Source organism: Bos indicus x Bos taurus, chromosome 16 (assembly GCF_003369695.1).
Source record: "Bos indicus x Bos taurus breed Angus x Brahman F1 hybrid chromosome 16, Bos_hybrid_MaternalHap_v2.0, whole genome shotgun sequence".
Taxonomy (NCBI): domain Eukaryota; kingdom Metazoa; phylum Chordata; class Mammalia; order Artiodactyla; family Bovidae; genus Bos; species Bos indicus x Bos taurus.
This window is the reverse complement of record NC_040091.1, coordinates 35004411-35030390: the sequence shown is the minus strand read 5'-3', so window position 1 is coordinate 35030390 and position 25980 is coordinate 35004411. Positions and strand designations below refer to the sequence as shown.

Sequence of the window (25980 nt, the reverse complement as noted above, 5' to 3'; positions counted from 1 at the left end):
TACTGGAGTGAGCTGGTATTTCCTTCTTCATGGAATCTTCCCGACCCAGAGATTGAACCCATGTTTCCTGAGTCTCCTGCGTTGGCAGGCAGATTCTGTACCACTGAGCCACCTGGAAAGCCCCAATCTTCAATTATTTTGCCATAAATAGTGAAAAAGCAGTCAGTCTTACCTCATAGGGTACTGAGAGGCTCAAATAAAATGGCACGTAAAATCTTTGTTAATCCTTAGATGCTAAATTACTTTTAAGGTAAACTTTTACTAAGAATATAATATGCAAAAGTATGCTGTGCTAAATTTTTACACATTCCTTAATTTATTTACATGATTAATCCCACCAGACAAAGAACAATTAACAATCAAAGGTCCACTCAAGAAATCTAGACCTATATCCTGACTTTCACTCACTCTCTGAGTGAGTAATAGTTGCTCAGTCATACCTGACTTTTTGCAACCCCATGGACTGTAGCCTGCCAGGCTCTTCTGTCCATGGAATTCTCCACGCAAGATTACTAGAGTGGATTGCCATTTCCCCACTCACTAAAGTTAATTAAATCACATTCCAAGCACCTCCACCCATAGACAAACATAATGTTACACTACAAACCCCAAGTAAGACAAAAAGAAAGAGGACGGGAAGTACGGAAAGGAGAAAGAAAAGGGGAAGGAAGGAGGATCTTGATTTTAAAAATGTGACCCTTAGTCTTTTCCTTTTACTGAAAGATGCTTTATTACTTTGAAATTACACAAAATGTGTAAAGGTTGAAATAATTAAGGAAATGGATAGAACTAGATGGTAATATTTCTGACACCTCTCAGAATAGATCCATAATCTAGTCACCTAAGTGGTAAACACATTTTAAAAGACATCAGATAAAAACACAGCACATCTGATGAGTTAAACTGGGTAGAGTTTAAAACTAAAGCTGTCATTAAAATATCACAGTGCAAGAAACAGCAGAAGACCTTGAGAAATGACACATGGAGGGGACTGTTTTGCCAGAGTGCCCTGGGACCTTACACATGCCCACACAGATCATGCAGGCAAGGCTTCATTACAGTCTGACCATGTTCATGCAGAATGTTCTTGGCCATCCTTCCTGGAACATGGCAAGATGGGTGGTCTGTGAGAAACTGTTGCACAGACTACTTTCCAGGAGACCCTCCATTCTGCAAAAGGCTGCAATGAGGCTGTTTCTACTTCTCTGGTTCCAGAGAGGCACTGACCACTGACACATGATCTGAGAGGAAATAAAACACAAGTTTTACTTCTTGTGGTTTATACTGTGGTGGAATTCCTTCAGAAAGGTTTGACTCTGACAACGTGCAGTAGGAACAAGAGTATGCATGACCATGCTTCTTTCTAGTGTTAAGCACCTAAGAAGAAGAAAAAGCCACAGAAACTTTATCATAGTCAAATAGTTAAAGTTAATGGGCAATATCCTGTAAAATTAATGCACCATTTAACAGCCTTTACAAATGCGATCTTTCTTTGAATCTCTGCAACTGTGACAAGTCAAGTCTAGGCCACAGAGATACAAGGAGACAAAGCTTAACTCTCCATGTCTTAGATTGCTCTATTTTTAACAGGGACACAATGATGCATTGTTTTAGTTTTACAGCTCAAAGAAATAAAAACATGAAACTTAAAAAGAAAAATTTTACCCACTCCCCCCACCCAAAACAAATCAAAATAACCAAGTTTAGTGTCAGATGCAAAGAATTTCTAGGGAAAAATGAGGACTGAATATAATTAAGAGGAATGTATAATTCATAACTCATTACCAGAAGCCCAGGTTAAGCTAACTTATATGCAGAGTACATCATGAGAAACACTGGGCTGGAAGAAGCACAAGCTGGAATCAAGATTGCCGGGAGAAATATCAATAACCTCAGATATGTAGATGACACCACCCTTATGGCAGAAAGTGAAGAGAAACTAAAAAGCCTCTTGATGAAAGTGAAAGTGGAGAGTGAAAAAGTTGGCTTAAAGCTCAACATTCAGAAAACGAAGATCATGGCATCTGGTCCCATCACTTCATGGGAAATAGATGGGGAAACAGTGGAAACAGTGTCAGACTTTATTTTTTTGGGCTCCAAAATCACTGCAGATGGTGACTGCAGCCATGAAATCAAAAGACGCTTACTCCTTGGAAGGAAAGTTATGACCAACCTAGATACCATATTCAAAAGCAGAGACATCACTTTGCCAACAAAGGTCCGTCTAGTCAAGGCTATGGTTTTTCCAGTGGTCATGTATGGATGTGAGAGTTGGACTGTGAAGAAGGCTGAGCGCCGAAGAATTGATGCTTTTGAACTGTGGTGTTGGAGAAGACTCTTGAGAGTCCCTTGGACTGCAAGGAGATCCAACCAGTCCATTCTGAAGGAGATCAGCCCTGGGATTTCTTTGGAAGGAATGATGCTGAGGCTGAAACTCCAATACTTTGGCCACCTCATGTGAAGAGTTGATTCATTGGAAAAGACTCCGATGCTGGGAGGGATTGGGGGCAGGAGGAGAAGGGGACGACAGAGGATGCGATGGCTGGATGGCATCACTGACTCAATGGACGTGAGTCTCAGTGAACTCTGGGAGTTGGTGATGGACAGGGAGGCCTGGTGTGCTGCGATTCATGGGGTCGCAAAGAGTCGGACACGACTGAGTGACTGAACTGAACTGAACTGAAGCAAAGTGGGAATTTATTAGCTCAGTAATTGAAAAGCTTCAATTACAACATAGAATCGAGGAGGAACTAAAAAAAAAACAAAAAAACCAGCTAATGGAAAGCTGCTATATAACACAGGGAGTCCAACCTGTTGCTCTGTGACAACCTAGAGGGGTGAGGGGTGGGTAGAGGGAGGGAGGCACAAGAGAAAAGGTATATATATACACACACACGCATACACACATAGATGTATATACACACACACACACACACGTATGTATTTATATATATACTTATGGCGAGTTCATGTTGTATGGCAGAAAAAACATGACATTGTAAAGCAATTATCCTCCAATTAAAAAAATAAAATAGATAAAATAATAGCCAAAAAAAAGCTGTTGTCAAGACCAAATTTCACTCTACTCTGTGACTCTGCTCTTCTCTGTACTGGTTTCATTTTCAGACTAATTTCACCTTAGGTTTATACCTACTAACAACAACATGCAGAAAGAAAAGGTCTCTTTCTCCAACTGTTTCAGCAAAACCACTGGTCATGACTTTCAGATTCGCCAAACCTGAGTCACATTCCATCCCCTCACTTTGATCCAGAGACTGGCTGGCCCCACTCAAACCACTTGGACTGAGGGTAGGACGAGATATTTGCCCAATGTAAATCCATGGAGCTAGTGCCAGGAAAGGGGAGGATGGCTGAGACATTATCAAACACAACATTTACTGACTGGTGTAATCTAATATTTTCTTCGAGTTTGGGCTGCATCACCATTTTCCAAAACTATTTGAATTGTGAAACAAGCCAGATTGCTTGGCACTAAAGGGTGGTTTTGAGTGCAGTTATTTTGAATTATTTACTGATCTACTACATTCACCCCCCTCAACCATTAAAATCCATCTCTTGTTAAAAGGCCAGCTGACCAGAATAGTTAGGAGAAATATTCAATAACCTCTAGAGAAAGGGTAGGATAATTATTTTTAGTTTCTGGTATTTGATCATAAATGCTTTCATCCTGGAATGACTTCAGTGAGATCTGTACATGTGAAGGCTGCCAAAAGAGAGAAGGGGGGAAAAGTCAAATATTAAAAGAAACCTCCTTGCTCTCACCCAAAAGAGGAATATCCTTAAATTTTTAAAGCAAATGTTAACTCTATTTTTAACTCCCTGTTTGGGTTCTCTAAGGCTTAGTCTAACAAAGAGGTCAGGTAGCAACAAGCTTTAAAAACCAAATATTTCATACCTAGGCTTCATTAACCCTCTATTGAAATGTCTGATAAGGGGGACAAAGAGAGAACGCAGGTCTTCCACGGGCAATCCAGTCCTCTATCACATCAGTACCTTCCACAGATGGGCCCTGAAAGATTTCTAACATGAAATTTTTTCTGAGTAAGAATGATCACTAAAAAGCATATGATCTAAATAAAGACATATGGACACGGTAAACTGTCCTAAATTGAACTACCAAATTAGTTTGTCACCTTAAGATACCACTATTTGTGGGGTGAGAATGACCAAGTGGCCAGTGACTTTTCACATCAAGTTTATATCAAACTTTGCTTTCCAAGACCTCTGGGACAATGTTAAACACCCCAACATTCGAATCATAGGAGTCCCAGAAGAAGACGACAAAAAGAAAGACCATGAGAAAATACTTGAGGAGATAATAGTTGAAAACTTTCCTAAAATGGGGAAGGAAATAATCACCCAAGTCCAAGAAACCCAGAGAGTTCCAAACAGGATAAACCCAAGGTGAAACACTCTAAGACACATATTAATCAAATTAACAAAGATCAAACACAAAGAACAAATATTAAAAGCAGCAAGGGAAAAACAACAAATAACACACAAGGGGATTCTCATAAGGATAACAGCTGATCTTTCAATAGAAACTCTTCAGGCCAGGAGGGAATGGCAGGACATACTTAAAGTGATGAAAGAAAATAACCTACAGCCCATATTACTGTACCCAGCAAGGATCTCATTCAAATATGAAGGAGAAATCAAAAGCTTTACAGACAAGCAAAAGCTGAGAGAATTCAGCACTACCAAACCAGCTCTCCAACAAATGCTAAATGATCTTCTCTAGACAGGAAACACAAAAAGGGGGTATAAACTCAAACCCCAAACAATAAAGTAAATGGCAACAGGATCATACTTATCAATAATTACCTTAAACGTAAATGGGTTGAATGCCCCAACCAAAAGACATAGACTGGTTGAATGGATACAAAAACAAGACCCCTATATACGTTGTCTACAAGAGACCCACCTCAAAACAGGGGACACATACAGACTGAAAGTGAAGGGCTGGAAAAACATATTCCATGCAAATAGAGACCAAAAGAAAGGAGTAGCAATACTCATATCAGATAAAATAGACTTTAAAACAAAGGCTGTGAAAAGAGACCAAGAAGGACACTACATAATGATCAAAGGATCAACCCAATAAGAAGATATAACAATTATAAATATATATGCACCCAACATAGAAGCACTGCAATATGTAAGACAAATGCTAACAAGTATGAAAGGGGAAATTAACAATAACACAATAATATTGGGAGACTTTAATACCCCACTCACACCTAGGGATAGATCAACTGAACAGAAAATTAACAAGGAAACACAAACTTTAAATGATACAATAGATCAGTTAGACCTAATTGATATCTACAGGACATTTCACCCCAAAACAATGAATTTCACCTTTCTCAAGTGCACACGGAACCTTCTCCAGGATAGATCACATCCTGGGCCATAAATCTAGATTGGTAAATTCAAAAAAATTGAAATCATTCCAAGCATCTTTTCTGACCCCAATGTAGTAAGATTAGATCTCAATTACAGGAGAAAAACTATTTAAAAATCCAACATATGGAGGCTGAACAACACACTGCTGAATAACTAACAAATCACAGAAGAAATCAAAAAAGAAATCAAAATATGCATAGAAACGAATGAAAACACAACAACCCAAAACCTGTGGGACACTGTAAAAGCAGTGCTAAGGAGACGGTTCATAGCAATACAGGCATACCTCAAGAAACAAGAAAAAAGTCAAATAAATAACCTAACTCTACACCTAAAGCAACTAGAAAAGGAAGAAATGAAGAACCCCAGGGTAAGTAGAAGGAAAGAAATCTTAAAAATTAGGGCAGAAATAAATGCAAAAAAAACCCAAAAGAGACCAGAGCAAAAATCAACCAAGCCAAAAGCTGGTTCTTTGAGAGGATAAATAAAATTGACAAACCATTAGCCAGACTCATCAAGAAACAAAGGGAGAAAAATCAAATCAATAAAATTATAAATGAAAATGGAGAGATCACAACAGACAACACAGAAATACAAAGGATCATAAGAGACTATTATCAGCAATTATATGCCAATAAAATGGACAACTTGGAAGACATGGACAAATTCTTAGAAAAGTACAACTTTCCAAAACAGAACCAGGAAGAAATAGAAAATCTTAACAGACCCATCACAAGCACAGAAATTGAAACTGTAATCAGAAATCTTCCAGCAAACAAAAGCCCAGGTCCAGACGGCTTCACAGCTAAATTCTACCAAAAATTTAGAGAAGAGCTAACACCTATCCTACTCAAACTCTTCCAGAAAATTGCAGAGGAAGGTAAACTTCCAAACTCATTCTATGAGGCCACCATCACCCTAATACCAAAACCTGACAAAGATGCCACAAAAAAAGAAAACTACAGGCCAATATCACTGATGAACATAGATGCTTTCCAAACATTTTAAATCATCAGTGTAACTCTAGTGATGGTGTCTTCTAGACTGGCTCTTATGATTCATCCATCATCACCAAACTCTGTTCCCAAACCATTTGAAATCTGCAATTTTCAGTTTCAACTTGCAATGGATTAACACTCAGAGCTATCCTCTTGTTATACTGAGCATAGCACAGTCTACCTGGAGGACCCCACAGGAAGGATCCATATCTATCATGATGGGTGGAAAAGATGATGCTACCTGATGCAAGTGTCATGTTTCTCAGACTGAGCCTCTTCTATTAACAGAATGTTCTTCATTTGCCTCCATATCCCTCTCCCTTTTAGTGATGAGCCTCCCCTTCCCCAGCCCTCACGATACCTTCCCCCCACAGACATGGACAATGCAGCACTCTGCAATAAACAGTGGGGAAATTTTTACTCAGTGAAGAACTCCAATGCTGCAAAAGAAAGAGTGTAGTTTCCAAAATCGTCATTTTGCTCTCATGGAAAATTTGATCTTGTGTAAATAATTTCTCAAATCTCCAGCTCACGCTGGAGAAATCACACTCTAAATTAATTCCACACCATAGGCTAAAGACAAAACTTACAGTCCAATCTCATAACTTTTCTGACTCTCCCTTGTCCAAACAAATGCTCTTCAGGCAATGTTCTCCTTTCTCAATAAAGTTCTGCATATAGTAAAAGGGATAAGTCATTTTGTACATGATTTCCACAAGAAATCATTTCAAAGAAGAAATTTTAAAAATAAACAAATACCCGAAATATCTCTTTGTAACAAAATGTGACAATGTGGAGTTAGGACAAAAAACTTACATCTACATGAAAAGTATAACTGTTTCCCTGGAAAAAGATCTGAGTGGTTATGCAAATTACACAAGTTAGTAGAAATCTGATCCCCAAAATAAATGAAAGAGACAAAATGGCTAACTGGGACACAAGACCATTCTGTGGTGACCAATAATAAGAACAAATGTGAAAATTATGTAATGTGACAGTCTCGGTATTTGGATAAAAGTGATGGGCATAGAGCTATGGAATTTTGGGTGTGCCCCCATTCTGGGAATATTCGTGGGATGTTCCTGTGTTTGCTGCTTAGAGTCAGTGGAAAGGAAGGAAGTGAAAGGGGACCAGTGTGTTTGTTGCAATGGTAGGTCCCCAGGGAAATTTACATAAGCATGGTCCCTTCTTTAACCCTCTAGCTATTGTTCTATTTGTTTTTGCTCTGTTTTGTTCTATTTCTTTCCACTATACTGTTCTCAGCATGTGTTTTCTTCTCCTTCACTGACTATCGTTGTTGTTTAGTCACTAAGTCATGTCCAATTCTTTGCAAACCCATGAACTGCAGAACACCAGGCTCCTCTGTTCTCCACTATCTCCTGGAGTTTGCTCTAAATGTATGTCCATTGAGTTGGTGATGCTATCTAACCATCTCATCCTCTCTCGCCCCTTCTCCTTTTGCCGTCAGTCTTTCCCAACATCAGGGTCTTTAGAATGAGTCAGCTCTTTGCATCAGGTGGCCAAAGTATTGGAGCTTCAGCAACAGTCCTTCCAGTGAATATTCAGGGTTGATTTCCTTTAGAATTGACTGGTTTGATCTCCTGGCAGTCCAAGGGACTCTCAAGAATCTTCTCTAGCACCACAAATCAAAAGCATCAGTTCTTCAGCACTCAGCCTTCTTTATGATCCAACTCTCACACCCATACATGACTACTGGAAAAACCATAACTGTGACTACACGGACCTTTGTTGGCAAGGTGATGTCTCTGCTTTTTAATACACTGCCTAGTTTTGTCATAGCTTTCCTTCCAAGGAGCAGGTATCTTTTATTTCATGGTTATAGTCACCATCTACAGTACATATCTCCTAAATAAACATGGCACTTTTTCATTGGATAAAACGCCCAAATACTATGGTGAATGGATGGATGTTTGTAAAGTAATCAAGTCTCGAAAAACCAAAAATGCCTTTGATTACTACTCATGTTACCTTACCTTGACATAGGTCTCTTAATGGACTGATTTTTTTTTTTTTTTTTTTTGGTAAAAGAAAAAGAGGCATTTCCAAGCTGAATGCAGAATGAAACAGGAAGCATTCAAGTTATTTTATGGGATCAGAGTATGAATCATTATATAAATATATATATGTATGTTTCATAAATTTCTTACATATATATAAATGTTTTATATATATATAATGATATACATAATACGTATTATCATATACAATGATATGTACTATCTATATAATGATATGTATTATCATAATTTGTATACATATGTACACACACACACTAGATTAACATCAGCTCTATAGTTTACCTAACACATGTCCACTATTTTCCTATGAATAACTTCCTGGCAAGCAGTTTCTCATACAACTAACCAGCTGTGAGGCCATTTTGCTGTAAAAGATAAGATAGTTGACTGTTACATCATACTAGAAAATAGTAACGTATCAGTTCTTGCAAATCCTTTGGTGATCTAATCTAGCCATATTCTGTTAAAGTTTTCAACGTTTTTAAGAAACTTACATGCATCAGGATCATGTAACCAATTCCAGGGGGTAGAGGAGCAGCGGGAGGATAGGAGGAGCTTGATTTTATTCTTCTTTTGCTTACAATTTCTAATATTATGTCATAACTTTGGGAAAGACAGCAAGAGAGAACAAGCCATGGAAACGAAATTAGGTCAAGAATCGATCATTAGTGCTCTCAAAAACTGTTGGGAATCTCTAGCCACCTCTTACAAAATGTGCTTACCTTGGAGAACTTCTGATTCTGACACATGGGAGGGATCACCAAAGGATTTGCAAAACTGATGGTATATCATTTTCTACTGCAATCCAGACAAAATATTCATCCGTTATTTTTTTCTTTTATAGCAAAATGCCTTTATAGCCAGTTAGTTTGCTATGAAACTATTTGCAGCAAAGGTGTTGATGATGAAAATACCTAGGACCTTATTAATAGCATTACCTTGGACGAGTTATTTAGTTTCTCTGAAGTTTCTTTTACTTATTTTTGTAAGGACAACAATATATAAACAAATACATCCAAAAAGTAAATATTTACTGAATATCAAGCATATTGTGAGTGCCAGGAGTTCCTATACAGCAGTTATGACCAGAACATTCATATTCTTAAATGCACTGGAGCTAGAGCTATCACTTAACACATGATATTCTCCTTTGCAACATGAAAAATAGGACTGAAATCTAGGTCTCCAGAATATATATAAAAAAGTACATACACAAGATAATATATACCAAAACATATATACTCTTTCCACTATTCTACGCAGATGTTGAAGAATATTTACATTTAAATATGGGAATGTCTGATATTCTAAACATTCGCTTTAAACCAAATAATAAAATTTAAATCGAGGGTGCTTTGGGTTCTGGAATTTATCCTGAGTCTCCATCCTGAAACCTTTCTAAGCTAGTAGATGATAGCAATGCAGAGTTGTCAGCTTTCTAGTGTTCTCTGCTGAAATAAAAGGATCATACAGTGCTGGATGCCAACACAGCAAATAATTATACTGAGTGCTCTTTCCACCACCACTGAATCAAAAAGTGAAATTTACTGTGGATGTACCCAAATGCCTGGGATATCAGCTGTCCTGTGAAAAGTCATTACACTTGCTGAGTATCTACTATGTGCCAGATACTGGATGTACAGAAGATACAAATTGAAATGAGAAGTTATTCTTGTTCTCCAGGTGCTTACAGCCATGAGTAAGAATCACAGCACATGCTCACTGAGGACAAAATGTGAGATAAAATAAATTCCATGAAGAAGAACACAGTGCTACACTGGTCAGAATGGCCATCATCAAAAAGTCTACAAACAATAAATGCTGGAGAGGGTGGTGGAGAAAAGGGAACCCTCTTGCACTGTTGGTGGGAATGAAAATCAATAGTGCCACTATGGAATATGGTATGGAGACTCCTTACAAAACTAGGAATAAAACTACCATATGACCCAGCAATCCCCCTCCTAGGCATATACCCTGAGAAAACCAAAATTGAAAAAAGACACATGTACCCCAGTGTTCACTGTTTACAATAGCTAGAACATGGAAGCAACCTAGATGGCCATTGACAGATGAATGGATAAAGTTGTGGTACATATATACAAAGGAATATTATTCAGCCATAAAAAGGAAAGTATCTGAGTCAGTCAGTTCTAATGAGGTGGATGAACCTAGAGCCTATTATACAGAATGAAGTAAGTCAGAAAGAGAAAGATAAATACTGTATACTAGTGCATACATATGGAATCTAGAAAGATGGTACCAAAGAATTTATTCACAGGACAGCAATGGAGAAGCAGACATAGAGAACAGACTTATGGACACAGGGAGAGAGGAGGAGAGGGTGAGATGTATGGAGACAGAAACATGGAAACTTACATTACCATATGTAAAATAGATAGCCAATGGAAATTTGCTGTATGTTGCAGGGAACTCAAACAGGGGCTCTGTATCAACCTAGAGGAGTGGGATGGGGCAGGAGATAGGAGGGAGTTTCAAAAGGGAGAGGACATATGTATACCTATGGCTGATTCATGTTCAGGTTTGAAAGAAAACAACACAATTCTGTAAAGCAATTATTACTCAATTAAAAAATCAGTACATTTTTTTTAAAAGGCACAGTGGTAGAAAAACCCAAAGAAAGGAATGATTAATACAGGCTGGCTTGGGGATGCAGATAGGGCAGGATGGGGATAAGGACAGAATAATTCTCTACCTTAGAATTTCTAGGATGTGAAAAATGGAAGCTCTTCAAAGTATGTTGAGAGAGAGACAGAAATGAAGAGAAAGCTAGATGGCATCAGGATAAAAAGGCAGAGCAAAATGGTGTACCTCAATTATAGTGATTCATCATTTCAGAAAACATATCCAGACCAGCAATTCAGTCATCAAGATTTATTCATTCTTGGAGATAATTAAGGCTTTAGTGTCATCCCAACTAAGTGTCTGTCTCTATAGTCAATTTTGATCTCCTCCCAAAAGAAAGCAATGCTATTGCATTAATTAAAAGAAGTAAAGCTCCACATTGGTAGGCTTTTCTTTAGCAATCATTTCTAGGATTTTAGAAAATAACTCACCAATGAACAAAATTAAGGTTTTCAGGTCTGTTGCTTTAAAGAAAGGTCAACATTTGTGAAAATTTTCACAGAGTAGGTAAATACAAATTGAAAATTTAACATACCCACATCAGTTAAATCTCCCTAAACAAATTTGGAAGGTTGCCTCTGATTTTCACTACACTATTGTTTCACTAAGAGTACAGATGGCACAATTAACTGGGTATTGACATGATGATAATGGGAAAAAAATTAGCTAAGAAAGCCAAAATGTGATTTATTTAAGGAAAAAATCAATATCCATATGTAATGATCTTAAGTTCCAATGATACTATATGAAAGAGCCATTAACATCCATTCATCTCCCTAGGAGATTTCAATTTCATATGCTTAGTTACTTGTGAGAAATAAAAGATAGGATACATTACACAGTATTAAAATCTATAAGCTACACCTTGAGAATGTGGGGAATCATCACCAATTAATGAAGGCATTCAAAAAATACCTTTTAAGGATGTACTAAAAAAACCTTGTGCTACATGCTACAGTCTCCAACACAGGTACTTAACTCATGGTCTTGCAACACATGAACTCTCTAGGAGGGCAGAGAATGTCTAATCTGGGCCTAATCCAGGCTTCTGAAAGTGGTAATAAAAGTAATAATACTATTGGTATTAACTACAATAATTTTCCACTTAGTGCTCATTTCCTGTGTATCACACACAGAAATATTGAATTTCCCAGTAACAATCAACATAAAAAAATAAGGATAAAACCCAAGTATGCCATTTTTTTCAGGTTCATATTTAGCTTATTTATAAAAGCAAAATATTATAAGCATGATTCATGCCAAAATATTTTACAACTGTTTTGAAAAGCAATCTATTTCTCTCTGAGTTTCTGCAGAACCCATGCTAGCCATTCCAATGATAGATGAAAAATATTTCACAGTAAGATGTCAGTTTCAGAAAAGTTATCTTAGACTCTTAGAAGTATCTTAGAATTACCTAGACAGTCTCTATGAAAAATATTCCACATTATTTATTTTTATTGTCTTTAAGTTGATTCCAAATGTAGACAGGTTTAAGCCATAAGGCACCTTGAAAGCTTTCTCAAAAACTTTTAGGTGTAAAATATACACTAACTAAACTCGCATTCAGCCACTTCATATCATCAAGCTTTCTCCTTTTTCTTCTTACCCATGCAGCTACCCACAAGATAACTCTAAGGCTACACAGATCATTTCTCCCTGATAACTAATAAATATTCATACAAGCCTTGGAAGAAGAAAATATAAGAGGCAGGACATATTCAAATTATTTCATTTAAAAGCAATTTAAGTTTTGGAGAAGGAAATGGCAACCCACTCCACTACTATTGCCTGGAAAATCCCATGGACGGAGGAGCCTGGTAGGATACAGTCTATGGGGTCACAAAGAGTCAGACATGACTGAGCGACTTCACTTTCTTTCTTTCTTTCTTTTATTTTTAAGCTCATACTTACTACTCAGTTTTATATATATGCCTAAAAACAACAGATCACAGAGAACTGTATACTTTATTAGAGGGCCAAAATAATAATGAAATATGGAAAATGATTCCTTATCCAGTAATACGAAATATAATAGTTCCTCTTTCTATCTAATTGGAGTAGCTCAACATATCACTGGTGAGGGCTTCCTTTGTTATCAAATTTGCTGAGAGTAAGAATAGAACAGAGAGGGGAAAAAATGGACTGAATGGATTCTAGAGAATTAAAGGTGCTTTTCTGAGCCTAAAACTTGAGGCTAATAGAATACTATTCAGCCTTAAAAATAGAAGGAAATCCTGCCTTTTAGACAACATGGGTGAATCTGTAGGACATTACGCTAAGTGAAATAAGCCAGACACAGAAGGACAAATACTGTATGACACCATATAATGAGAAATATAAAACAGTCAAGCTCTATAAAAGCAGACAGTAGAATAGTGGTTCCCAAGGACTGGTAGATGGGGAAGTGGGAATATAATAGTCAAAGGGTACAACTTTTTTATAACTACTTTATTGAGGTTTGATTAACATAAAAACCTATACATATTTAATATATTCAACTTGATGGATTTGGAGGTAAGTATAATAGGAGAAGGCAATGGCAACCCACTCCAGTACTCTTGCCTGGAAAATCCCATGGATGGAGGAGCCTGGTAGGCTGAAGTCAATGGGGTCGCTAAGAGTCGGACACGACTGAGCGACTTCACTTTCACTTTTCATTCACTTTCACTTTTCACCTTCATGCATTGGAGAAGGAAATGGCAACCCACTCCAGTGTTCTTGCCTGGAGAATTCCAGGGACGGGGGAGCCTGGTGAGCTGCCGTCTATGGGGTTGCACAGAGTTGGACACGACTGAAGCGACTTAGCAGCAGCAGCAGCATAATAGGTGAAATCATCACCACTATCCATGTCGTAAACATATCCATCACCCCTTAAAATTTCCTCCTGTCTTAATTAATTAATGTTGGGTAAGAATATTTAACATAAGAGCTACCATTTTAGCAAGTTTTAAAATACGCAATGCAAGCCTGCTCAGTTGCTCAGTTGTGTCCAACTCTTTGCAACCCCATGGACTGTAGATCACCAGGTTCTTCTGCAAGGATACTGGAGTGGGTTGCCATTTCCTTCTCCAGGGAAAATATGCAATACAATATTGTTAACTTGAGGCACTATGCTGTACAGGACATCTCTATAACTTTAAATTTTTTCATCTGAATTTTAAAAGTGATCATATACCCTGAGAAACTGTAACTCAAAAAAATACATGTACCCCAATGATTTCAACACTGTTTACAACAGTCAGGACATTGAAGCAACCTAAATGTCCATCAACAGATGAATAGATAAAGATGTCATACGTATATGCAATGGAATATTATTCAGCCATAAAAAAGGAAAATTGGGTCAATTTTAGAAATGTAGATGGACCTAGAGTCTGATATACAGAGTGAAGTAAGTCAGAGAAAAACAAATATCGTGTATTAATGCATATATGTGGAATCTGGAGAAATGGTACAGATGAACCACTTTGCGGGACAAGAATAGAGATGCAGATGTAAAAAACAGATTTGTGGACATGATGGGGGTGGTGGTGGGATGAATTGGGAAATTAGAATTAACATATACACACTACCACATGTAAAACAGATATCCAGTGGAAACCTGCTGTGTAGTGCAGGAAGCTCAGCTCGGGCTTCTGTGCTGACTTAGATGGGTAGGGGTGAAGGAGGGGATACATGTACACACACAGCTGATTCACTTCTTTGTATAGCAGAAATTAACATAAACTATAAAGCAACTATGTGCATGTGTGCAGTTGTGTCTGACTCTTTGGCAACCCCATGAACTACAGCCTTTCAGGCTCCTCTGTCCTTGAGATTTCCCAGAAAAGAATACTGGATACACCAATAAAAAAAAAGAGTGGCAAACTCAGATGAAGAATGGAATTAAGTTGGAAAAGACGAACAACAAAAAGAGGCAACTCCTTAAGTATCAATGGGCTCATAATGGAGAACCTCCTCAAGCTATTAAGACAAAACACAGAAACATATGAAATGCAGAAATGGTGGCTGAGAACTCCTAATTTATTTCTGTCCACTTTCTTTCCTACATACAGTCCTTGCTGATTTGGAATAGGCACCTATTCCAAGTTCAGTAAATTCAGTCTTCAAACTCATTAAATAATTTAATAAGGGTGTTTTTATTTGTTAGCTACCAACAGATGCTTCCCTGGTAGCTCAGCTAATAAAGAAGCCACCTGCAGTGCAGGAGACCCCGGTTCAATTCCTGGGTCGGGAAGATCCACTGGAGAAGAGATAGGCTACCCACTCCAGTATTCTTGGGCTCCCCTGGTGGCTCAGCTGGTAAAGAATCTGCCTACAATGCGGGGGACCTGGGTTCGATTCCTGGGTTGGGAAGATCCCCTGGAGAAAGGAAAGGCTACCCACTCCAGTGTTCTGGCCTAGAGAATTCCATGGACTGTATACTCTATGGGGTCAAAAGAGTTGGACATGACTGAGCAACTTTCACTTCACTTCACCAACAGGCTCAGATGGTAAAGAATCTGCCTGCGATGTAGGAGACCCAGATTCGACCCCTGGGTCAGGAAGATCCCCTGGAGAAGGGTATGGCAACCCACTCCAGTATTTTTGCCTGAAGAATTCCATGGAGGAGACTGGTGGGTTTTAATCCATGGGGTTGCAAAGAATCAGACACGACTGAGTAACTAATACTTTCACTTTTCACTCTCAACAGGAAATCCTACAGAATTATTTCATCTCAGTGGGCTGTTTCACAAGGGTGGCCCAATTCAAGTTTAATGAAAACCTACACCATTTCCTGCTATGACTTATCAGGAAATTCAGTAATTTCCCAGTCAATCCGTTGAAGAAAATTAAACTCATCCAGTGGGTAAAGGCTTATTTTACCATGATCTGGAATAAGTGAAATACTGAATGTCCAGCATATGAGAACATTCAAATGTCTACTACTGATTTCACCCCTTGAACTTGAGGGGGTCCAGTCATGTAACACCAGTGGAACTACCTAACCTAAGAAACTGAGAAGGCAATTCTGGAGAAAAACAATGCTGTGAAGGGACACTGTCCTACCCAAAGACATCTATCCCATAGCTCAAGAGGTCAGAGTGGAGTGTTCTTCCAAATATTTTTCTTCTGATGTTGGGACCATGGAAACCAGGAGGCTAAAATTAACAACTCCAAAACCAAAATAGAGAAGTCTTGGATGTTTAGCTGGAGGAAAGCATTTATCAAGAGGTAGGGAAAAACAAACAAAAAATCTCCGAAGTCCATCTGTATAACAGCCATGATTCTGAGTTTGGCTCTCAGACGCTGTGAGAAGATGAAATTGCATCATCGTGTTCAAAATACAGCTGTTTTCACCTGAAGCAGATGTGAGCCTTATTAGTCACCATGACATATTATTATGCATGGGTATTGCCTAGTAGAGTCAGGTAACTCCACTTAACTGTTAACATCCCTCAGTCTTAGAGGTTGAGGAGGCTCCTGGCTTGGAACAAACAAAATAGAAGGAACTAGATTTTCTTTCAAATCCCTCCTGCAAGCGAAATAAATCAAAACAAAACCAAAACAACAAAGAACCAATAGGCAAACTGGGGTGGGCTTGACTGAGGACAGATTTCAGAAAAAAACAGCAGGGCCCTCGAAGGGAAATAGAAAGCTCTGCACAAACAGGTTGGCCACTGCACCCAGTAAAAAACAAGTGCTGGCCTGGAACCCGGTCTGGCAGCACCTCTTCAGTTCATTTCAGTCACTCAGTCGTGTCCAACTCTTTGCAACCCCACAGGCTGCAGCACGCCAGGCCTCCCTGTCCATCATCAACTCCCAGAGTTTACTCAAACTCATGTCCATTGAGTTGGTGATGCCATCCAACCATCTCATCCTCTGTTGTCCCCTTCTCTACCTGCCTTCAACGTTTCCAAGCATCAGGATCATTTTCCAATGAGTCTCAGCAGATGGCCAAAGTATTGGAGTTTCAGCTTCAGTCAGTCTTTCCAATGAATATTCAGGACTGACTTCCTTTAGGATGGACTGGTTGGACCTCCTTGCAGTCCAAAGGACTCTCAAGAGTCTCCTCCAACACCACAGTTCAAAAGCATCAATTTTTTGGCACTTAGCTTTCTTTATAGTCCAACTCTCACATCCATACATGACTACTAGATATACTTCTTACACTTTAGTTAAAACTCTTATTCTGATTCAGTAGGTCTGGAGAGGGCCCAGATGCTATATTTCTAATAAATTCCCATGTGATGCTGATACTACTGGTTCATGGACCATGCTTGGTTCATCAAGGCTTTAGGGACCATAAATGGGTAAACTTAAGGAAATAGCTTAACAATATTTGAGACAGTTTTTCCCTTGTAGAACGGTCCATACAAAATAGACTCCTTCCCTCAACAATCACACTACCCTCCTCTCATACATTACATCACTCATCACAGTTGGTTTCTGATTGACATAAGGGCCTAAAGTTAGTAGATTCCTTGTTTCATTAGCAACTCTGCAGTAAATGATGAAGGCGACGCAAAAAGAGGCAGGAGAGCAGGCAGTGGGTAGCAAGTCAGGCCACAAAAGAACACAGGAATTAATTCCAAATCACCATAAGAAATAGAAGAAGAGGAAAATTACTAAAAATAGCCAAAAACTGCTAATAAAGTAGAGAGGATTCTACTTTAATGGTAGAGACCATTATAATTTGGGGACGTCAATACAAAGAGGTTGGTAAAATACTAGACGTACAAATTAAACCTACAGCAGAGCTTCTAGTTGAACCTATGAAGCAAAAAGCTCCTAAATGTTTCTAGGAAACACAGAATGATAATTAGAAACTAATTATACTAATATGAACAATGTCATTGAATATTCTCTTTATTTCACAATGAACATTGTTGGTGTATATTAATGAACCTTAATATCAGGCACTTCACGGCCCAATTTCATTCTTGCTTTTTAATTAAAGATTTAATATTGTCAATCCAGAGTTCTAATATGATATTATACTGGAATTGTATGAGGTATTGTTACTTGAAGAACTCGACTAAAATTTTAAATTTGCCATTATAGCAGATAACGCGAACCTGAAGGTCAGCTTAAACTGATTGGCAATCCTTTCACATTCAGCCATTTTTGCACATGTATATTGTCATAAAAACTCCTGAACTGAAATGCCTTTGGAGGGGCTGCACACTATCTTTTAAATAAGTTTTACTTACGTTTATTTATTGTTGGCTGCAGTGGGCCTTCGTTACTGCATGTGCTTTCCCTAGTTGGGGCGAGTGGGGGCTACTCGCTAGTTGTGGTGCTCAGGCTTCTCACTGTTCTCCATTTGTAGTCTCTTGTAAAGCATGGGCTCTAGGTTACACTGGCTTCAGCAGTTGCAGTTCCCAGGCTCTAGAGCACAGGCTCAATCGTTGTGGTGTATGGGCTTAGTTGCTCCACAGCATGTGGAATCTTCTTGCATCAAAGAGCAAGCCCATGTTTTCTGCATTGGCAGGTGAATTCTTTACCACTGAGCCACCAGGGGAGCTGGCTACGCACTACTGAATCGACCACAATCCCAGTTCAGATGGGAAACTTAGTGGACTTTTGTGCCTGGATTCTGAATGCATTTCAGTTTACAGCCCTTGTATTGAAGTATCTTAAGGAGATACGTTCTCTTTTACAATGGTTGACAAAATAACAAGTAGTTTTCACATTTTGTGTTTAAAGGTAAAGCTAACTCTCTGAGTTACTGATGGCAAGGAGTTTAATATTTACTTGAGGATATAGGACATATTAAAGGAGGGCATGGCAACTCACTCCAGTATTCTTGTCTGGTGAATCCCATGGATAGAGGAGCTTGACAGTCCACAGGGTCACAAAGAGTTGGACACATCTGAAGTGACTTAGCACACACACACGCATAGGGCATACAGAAAATAACTATAAGCCAAGGTGAGGTATAATAATAGAGGCAAAACAATAACAAAACATGTTTTGAGAGAACAGAGAAAAAGGTTCAGAATAGTTTTCTCCAAAGAGCTTTCTGAGATAACCATTGAAGAATGGACAGTATTTAATGGTCTGAATGACCTAGAAGTCTGGAAGTGGGCGAGTGATGAAGGAAGTCCCAGATGTGGAAAAATATAAGGCATCACCAAGGAAGAACAAGAAACTAGAACAAAGTGGGCTTAAAAGACAGTAACAGGAAAAAAGAGAATACATTTCATTAGAGCAAAATATCATTTTATTTCAGCCTTCATCTGCTCCATTGCGTTCTCTCTTTCATCTGAGAGCAATGCAGTTATGAAACACCAACATCTGGGCCTGCCTACTTGTTTTCTGGTCCTAATTATTAGCATAGTCCCAAGGCTGAATTCTTCCAATCTCTGGTCTTCTTTTGATCCTTGTTCACAAGGATGCATAGTACAACTCTTGCTGATGACTCTCATCAAGCACCCTGCCCCCGCCACATGCTCAGCACCAGCCTCCTTACTATGCTTAATCACTGCTAAGGCTTTGGTCTTTCTGATTTTGTTCTCTTCTCTAACCTGTGCAAGCCAAGGCCAGAGCACACCCGAGTCCCCTGAGCTTGGCCGTTCACTGTCTCCTGGAGCCAGAGCACATATTTCTAAGCACTTTCGTCATAACATTCTCAGCAAACATTGTACATGTCTCCATATTTCCCACTGTATCAGAATTAAACTCTTTGGTTGGCTTTCAAAGACCCTCATTATTTGACCCAACTCTAGCCGTTCCCATCTATCCACCCAGTTCTCAGCAGTTTGGTCCCTCTAAGTTCTACATGCAGAGTTGGTTGCAGTAGTAGTCTTAAGCCTGATAAAATTCTTCATTTTTCAAACTCAGCTTATCACTACTCTTCAGGAACCCTTTCTTGACTCCTCATTGATTTCAGTCACCCTCCTAACTTCTGTATATAATCTACATCATGCTGGCTCATACATTTTAATTTTAATATTACTTTCTATTATTTCACATTTATTACATTTTTGCAATTAAATTTTGGTAAGATTATGGTTTTTTTGCAGTTTTGACTTGTTTTACTGTCAAGTATCCAACATAATGTTGATCATGTCATGAGTTTTTATAAATAATTATTGAATAAGGAGTTAGAAAGAGCTTCAATAAGTAAATGGCTAGAACAGATTTTAAATAGTTTTGTGAAAAGTGCTGGAGGAAATAGTGTTACACTGAATGCAGACTTACCAGAGAAGACACTAGGTATCTTGGAGAGGAAACTTTTGACAGTACGAATAGGGATTCCGTTTTTTTCATCTTGCATGCGTGCTATGACGTCTTCCATCTAAATAAAAATAATAAAATAATTAGAGCATTTAATTTTTTAAATTTTATTTTATTTTTAAACTTTACAATATTGTATTAGTTTTGCCAAATACCGAAATGAATCCGCCACAGGTATACCCGCGTTCCCCATCCTGAACCCTCCTCCCTCCTCCCTCCCCTACCCTCCCTCTGGGTCGTCCCAGTGCACCAGCCCCAAGCATCCAGTACCGTGCATCAAACCTGGACTGGCGACTCGTTTCATACATGATATTATACATGTTTCAATGCTATTCTCCCAAATCTCCCCACCCTCTCCCTCTCCCACAGAGTCCATAAGACTGATCTATACATCGGTGTCTCTTTTGCTGTCTCGTACACAGGGTTATTGTTACCATCTTTCTAAATTCCATATATATGCGTTAGTATACTGTATTGGTGTTTTTCTTTCTGGCTTACTTCACTCTGTATAATAGGTTCCAGTTTCATCCATCTCATTAGAACAGATTCAAATGTATTCTTTTTAATGGCTGAGTAATACCACAGCTTTCTTATCCATTCATCTGCTGATGGGCATCTAGGTTGCTTCCATGTTCTGGCTATTATAAACAGTGCTGTGATGAACATTGGGGTACACGTGTCTCTTTCCCTTCTGGTTTCCTCAGTGTGTATGCCCAGCAGTGGGATTGCTGGGCAGAGGAAGGTAAACTTCCAAACTCATTCTATGAGGCCACCATCACCCTAATACCAAAACCTGACAAAGATCCCACAAAAAAAGAAAACTACAGGCCAATATCACTGATGAACATAGATGCAAAAATCCTTAACAAAATTCTAGCAATCAGAATCCAACAATACATTAAAAAGATCATACACCATGACCAAGTGGGCTTTATCCCAGGGATGCAAGGATTCTTCAATATCCACAAATCAATCAATGTTATACACCACATTAACAAATTGAAAAACAAAAACCATATGATTATCTCAATAGATGCAGAGAAAGCCTTTGACAAAATTCAACATCCATTTATGATAAGAACTCTCCAGAAAGCAGGAATAGAAGGAACATACCTCAACATAATAAAAGCTATATATGACAAACCCACAGCAAACATTATCCTCAATGGTGAAAAATTGAAAGCATTTCCTCTAAAGTCAGGAACAAGACAAGGGTGCCCACTTTCACCATTACTAATTAAAGCATTTTAAAAGTTGAACTTTTTGAGAAAAAAAACAGTTCTCATAAGAATTTTGTATATCTGTTTTGCTTAGCTAAGAATAATGCCATGTTTTTGTCTTTCTACACTTTATCATATAAATATTTTCAGTTTGGTTAAAAGGTGATTGATAAAACAGAAAGGTGGCTATTTTTGAGTCCACTAAGCTTAAGAATAATTTTGTGCTTAGAATATTACCTCTCTCCTGTTTTCATATTCTTTGGTTATAAATGATAGAAAATATTGTGATAATAAGATCCACATTTCATTAGTGCTAGCTCTTAAGCTCAGTGCAAAAGAAAATAGAAGACTTAAAAGCATCAGCTTGGATTTCCTCTTCAAATAAGAGAGTTTCTATTATTTAATTTAATATTAACGCCTACAACCTGTGATCTGCCTAGAAATACAGGACTAATTGCCAGCAACTGTTGCTTCTCTTGTTCAGGCATTTACTAAAGTGAGATATGAAATGTACATGCACCAACACACATGTACACAATTAATAAAATAAATGTCACATGATAGCTTTTGCCTATTTACTACCTTCTAAGGTATGTATTTTTCTTTCAATTTGATTAGTACATTCTCTTCTGTTTCTGAAAATTTTTCAGTTTTAAAGGGCTTTGCTTTACCAAGTCTAATATGAAATTTAGTTATAAATAACATTCATTCAAATCACAGCTTCTGACTTTTGTATGTGCTTCTAAACCTATGGCACATATATATACACATACATACGTTGTATGAACACTATGAATCTCAAAATCTATTCATTTATGACCCTATAAATGGCTTAGTGGTAAAGAACCCATCTGCCAATGCAGGAGACACAGGAAATGCGGGTTCAATCTCTGGGTCAGGAAGATCCCCTGAAGAAGGAAATGGCAACTCACTCCAGTATTCTTGCCTAGGAAGTCCATGGACAGATGACTTAGCGACTAAACAACAACAAAATTACTGATGCTGGATTCTAGACCAGACTTACAGAAGGCACTATGGATGTGAAAATGAATATAATACACTTGCTGCCTTCAAAAAAATTCAGGCAATATTGAAAACAATGGTAAAATTTGAGTAAGGTTTCATTAATAGTGTAGTACCAATATCAATTTCCCATTTTTGAAAATTATGCTATAAATATATAAGATGCTGGAATTAGAGGAAACTGAGTAAAGGACATAGAACTTTCTGTACTATTTTTGCATCCCTTTCTGTGAATCTAAAATTACTCAAAATAAAACATTAAAAAAAGTTTTATTTTATATTGGAGTGTAGTAAATTAACAATGTTGTGATAGTTTAGGGTAAGTGGCAAAGGGATTCAGCCATACATATACATGTATCCATTCTCCCCCAAACTCCCCTCCCATCCAGGCTACCACATAACATTGAGAAGAGTTCCATGTGCTATACAGTAGGTCCTTCTTAGTTATCCATTTAAAATATAGCAGTATATATATGTCCATCCAAACTCCCTAAATATCCCTTCCCCCCATTCTTCCCCTCAATGTCGAATTGTTTTATCCATCAATTATCAACCAATACAACTTCAGAACAATATTCAATGAAGAAATCTTACTTGCCTGGGTAAGTATTTTCAGGTTTATTAACATGAGAAACTGAGATGTGGGAAGAATGGATATAAGATCTTATTATCATTTATGACTCTCTGAACAAGCTAAGTAAGTTCTCTAAGGCTTCATTTTCTCATGTATAAAATGCATATAATGATATTTATAATTACTCTTTCACAATATTTGTAGGATTGGGTTGGGGCAAAAGGGGTAATTTACTAAACAAGCTAGCATATACAAAGCACCATACATGGGCAGACAACAAATATTGGACTTCAGATGTCTATAAACACCCCTGATACTTAGCGATGTATATTTTCCACTCCTTATGTCCCTTTTCCATGTGAAAGCAGCACCATTAGCTGAATTCTCTTGCATCTCTCTGTTCCCCAATTAACTCCACTCTGGGGATCTAGGCTGACTTAGGTAGAGGATTGGTAAAGAGAAATTGGCCTATTGGGCCCATCGCTTTCCTGTGGGGAAGCCCCTATCCAAATCTGCTGATTTAGAGAGGCCCACCCCAGTGGGTGACTAGTCAGTTAGGTACTAGGTTTTAGGATTAAGTCTCCCGTGTTCACAAATACTCTTCAATATAATAGCTTTGTCAGCAATCAAGGTGCTACTGTGATCTCTAACTGCTTTACTTTCTGGTTGTGAGTTTCAATGGGTTCTGAATTCAGATAGGAAAGGAAGTCTTTTTTCTAAGATCAGACCCCCCAAACACACCAACATATTCAATTCTTCACATGTAGTAAATATATTTCATCCAATTACAGAATCATGAAAAAGATCCACTTTTATAACTTTTATTTTGTTGTTGTTTGTCCTTCATTCATCTGACACAATGTTCAGAAGTGACAAATAAGCTGCTTTGCTTTACCTAATATCAGCCTGTAAACCTTTGTATGATTAGCTTACTAGTTTAAACCCGGCCACCTATGATGGACATGGAAACCTCTCTGACTCTCACTTTAATCAATTCAGCTCCCCAGCATGTGACAATCATCACCTCTGGTCTTGGGTGTGGAATTAAGGTCTGCTTCTCAGTCTGTTGAATTTCAAAGGACCAAGGTTATGAATGTGGGAATTAAGAGTAACCTATGTGGTTGTATTTTAAAATCTTCCATTTTTTGAGCCATAATTTCCACAGGAGGAAAAAGTTTAAAAATCCATGTAAAAACAGGATTTGTATTCCAGATTGAAAATGTGATGACCAAAATGAATTCATCTGTTTTTATCTTAATTCAGATATGATCTATGCATGAACTTTATCATGAAATAGAAAGAGCAAACAAAGATAAATTCAATCTAGTTTTTAAAAGCTAAGATCAGTCACAAAGGCCACATATAATAAAAAATCATTCTAAACTCATTTAAGCATTCACTCAGAGTCTATTTTTAAAATAAGCAGGTTTTAACATGCTTGATCACCAGCATTCTCATTATAAGATTAGAAAATAAGAGCAGACAAACTAAAGAGCAAGCTAGATAGGAAGAGACTAAAAAAGTAACTTTAATAAATGATAAAATCCTTTGAGATGATTTAATTTAAGGCCTCAGATGTCATACCTTTAATTTAACTTAATACCTTTAATTTAAAGACTCAGATGTCCTACCTTTCAAATAAGACATGTATATATGCATCTATATATCTACCTATCTATCTGTATTTCCCAAAGAAAGGCAATGCCAAAGAATGTTCCAACTACCAAGCAATTGCACTCATCTCATGCTCTAGCAAAGTAATGCTCAAAATTCTCCAAGCCAGGCTTCAACAGTATGTGAACCAAGAACTTACAGATGCTCAAGCTGAATTTAGAAAAGGCAGAGGAACCAGAGATCAAATTTCAAACATCTGTTGGATCATATAAAAAACAAGAGAATTTCAGAAAAACATCTACTTCTGCTGTATTGACTATGCCAAAGCCTTTGACTGTGTGGATCACAACAAAGTGTGGAAAATTCAAGAGATGGAAATACCAGACCACCTTATCTGCCTCCTGAGAAATCCGTATGCAGGTCAAGAAGCAACAGTTAGAACTGGACATGGAACAATGGACTGGTTCCAAATTGGGAAAAGAGTATGTCAAGGCTGTATATTGTCACCCTGTTTATTTATCTTATATGCAGAGTACATCATATGAAATACTGGGCTAGATGAAAGACAAGCTGGAATCAATATTGCTAGGAGAAATATCAATAACCTCAGATATGCAGATGACACCACCCTTATGGCAAAAAGCGAAGAAGAACTAAAGAGTCTCTTGATGGAAGTGAAAGAGGAGAGTGAAAAAGCTGGCTTAAAACTCAACATTCAAAAAACAAAGATCATAGCATCCCATCTCATCACTTCTTAGCAAACAGATGGGGAAACAATGGAAACAGTAACAGACTTTATATTCAGGGACTCCAAAATCACTGCAGATGGTGACTGCAGCCACAAAATTAAAAGATGCTTGCTCTTTGAAAGAAAAGCTATGACAAACCTAGATAGCATATTTAAAAAGCAGAGACATTGCCTTCTCCGACCAACAAAGTTACATATTGTCAAAGCTGTGGTTTTTCCAGTAGTCATGTATGGATATGAGAGTTGGACCATAAAGAAAGCTGAGCACCCAAGAATCGATACTTTTGAACTGTGGTGTTGGAGAAGACTTTTGAGAGTCCCTTGGACTGAAAGGAGATTGAACCAGTCAATCCTACAGGAAATCAGTCCTGAATATTCATTGGGAGGACTGATGCTGAAGCTGAAGCTACAATACTCTGGCCACCTGATGCAAAGAAACGACTCATTGGCAAAGACCCTGATGCTGGGA

General features: G+C 38.0%; 1 protein-coding gene across 7 annotated transcripts in view; it reads right to left on the bottom strand.

The window, feature by feature from the left end:
- Window positions 1-25980, bottom strand: part of RGS7 (regulator of G protein signaling 7) — a 486265-nt gene that overhangs the window by 188676 nt on the left and 271609 nt on the right. For all 7 annotated transcript variants that reach the window (XM_027564728.1, XM_027564730.1, XM_027564734.1 and 4 more), the window contains one exon: window positions 20297-20393. In XM_027564728.1, the coding sequence (XP_027420529.1) occupies window positions 20297-20393 (97 nt within the window). The remainder of the gene's footprint in view (window positions 1-20296; window positions 20394-25980) is intronic.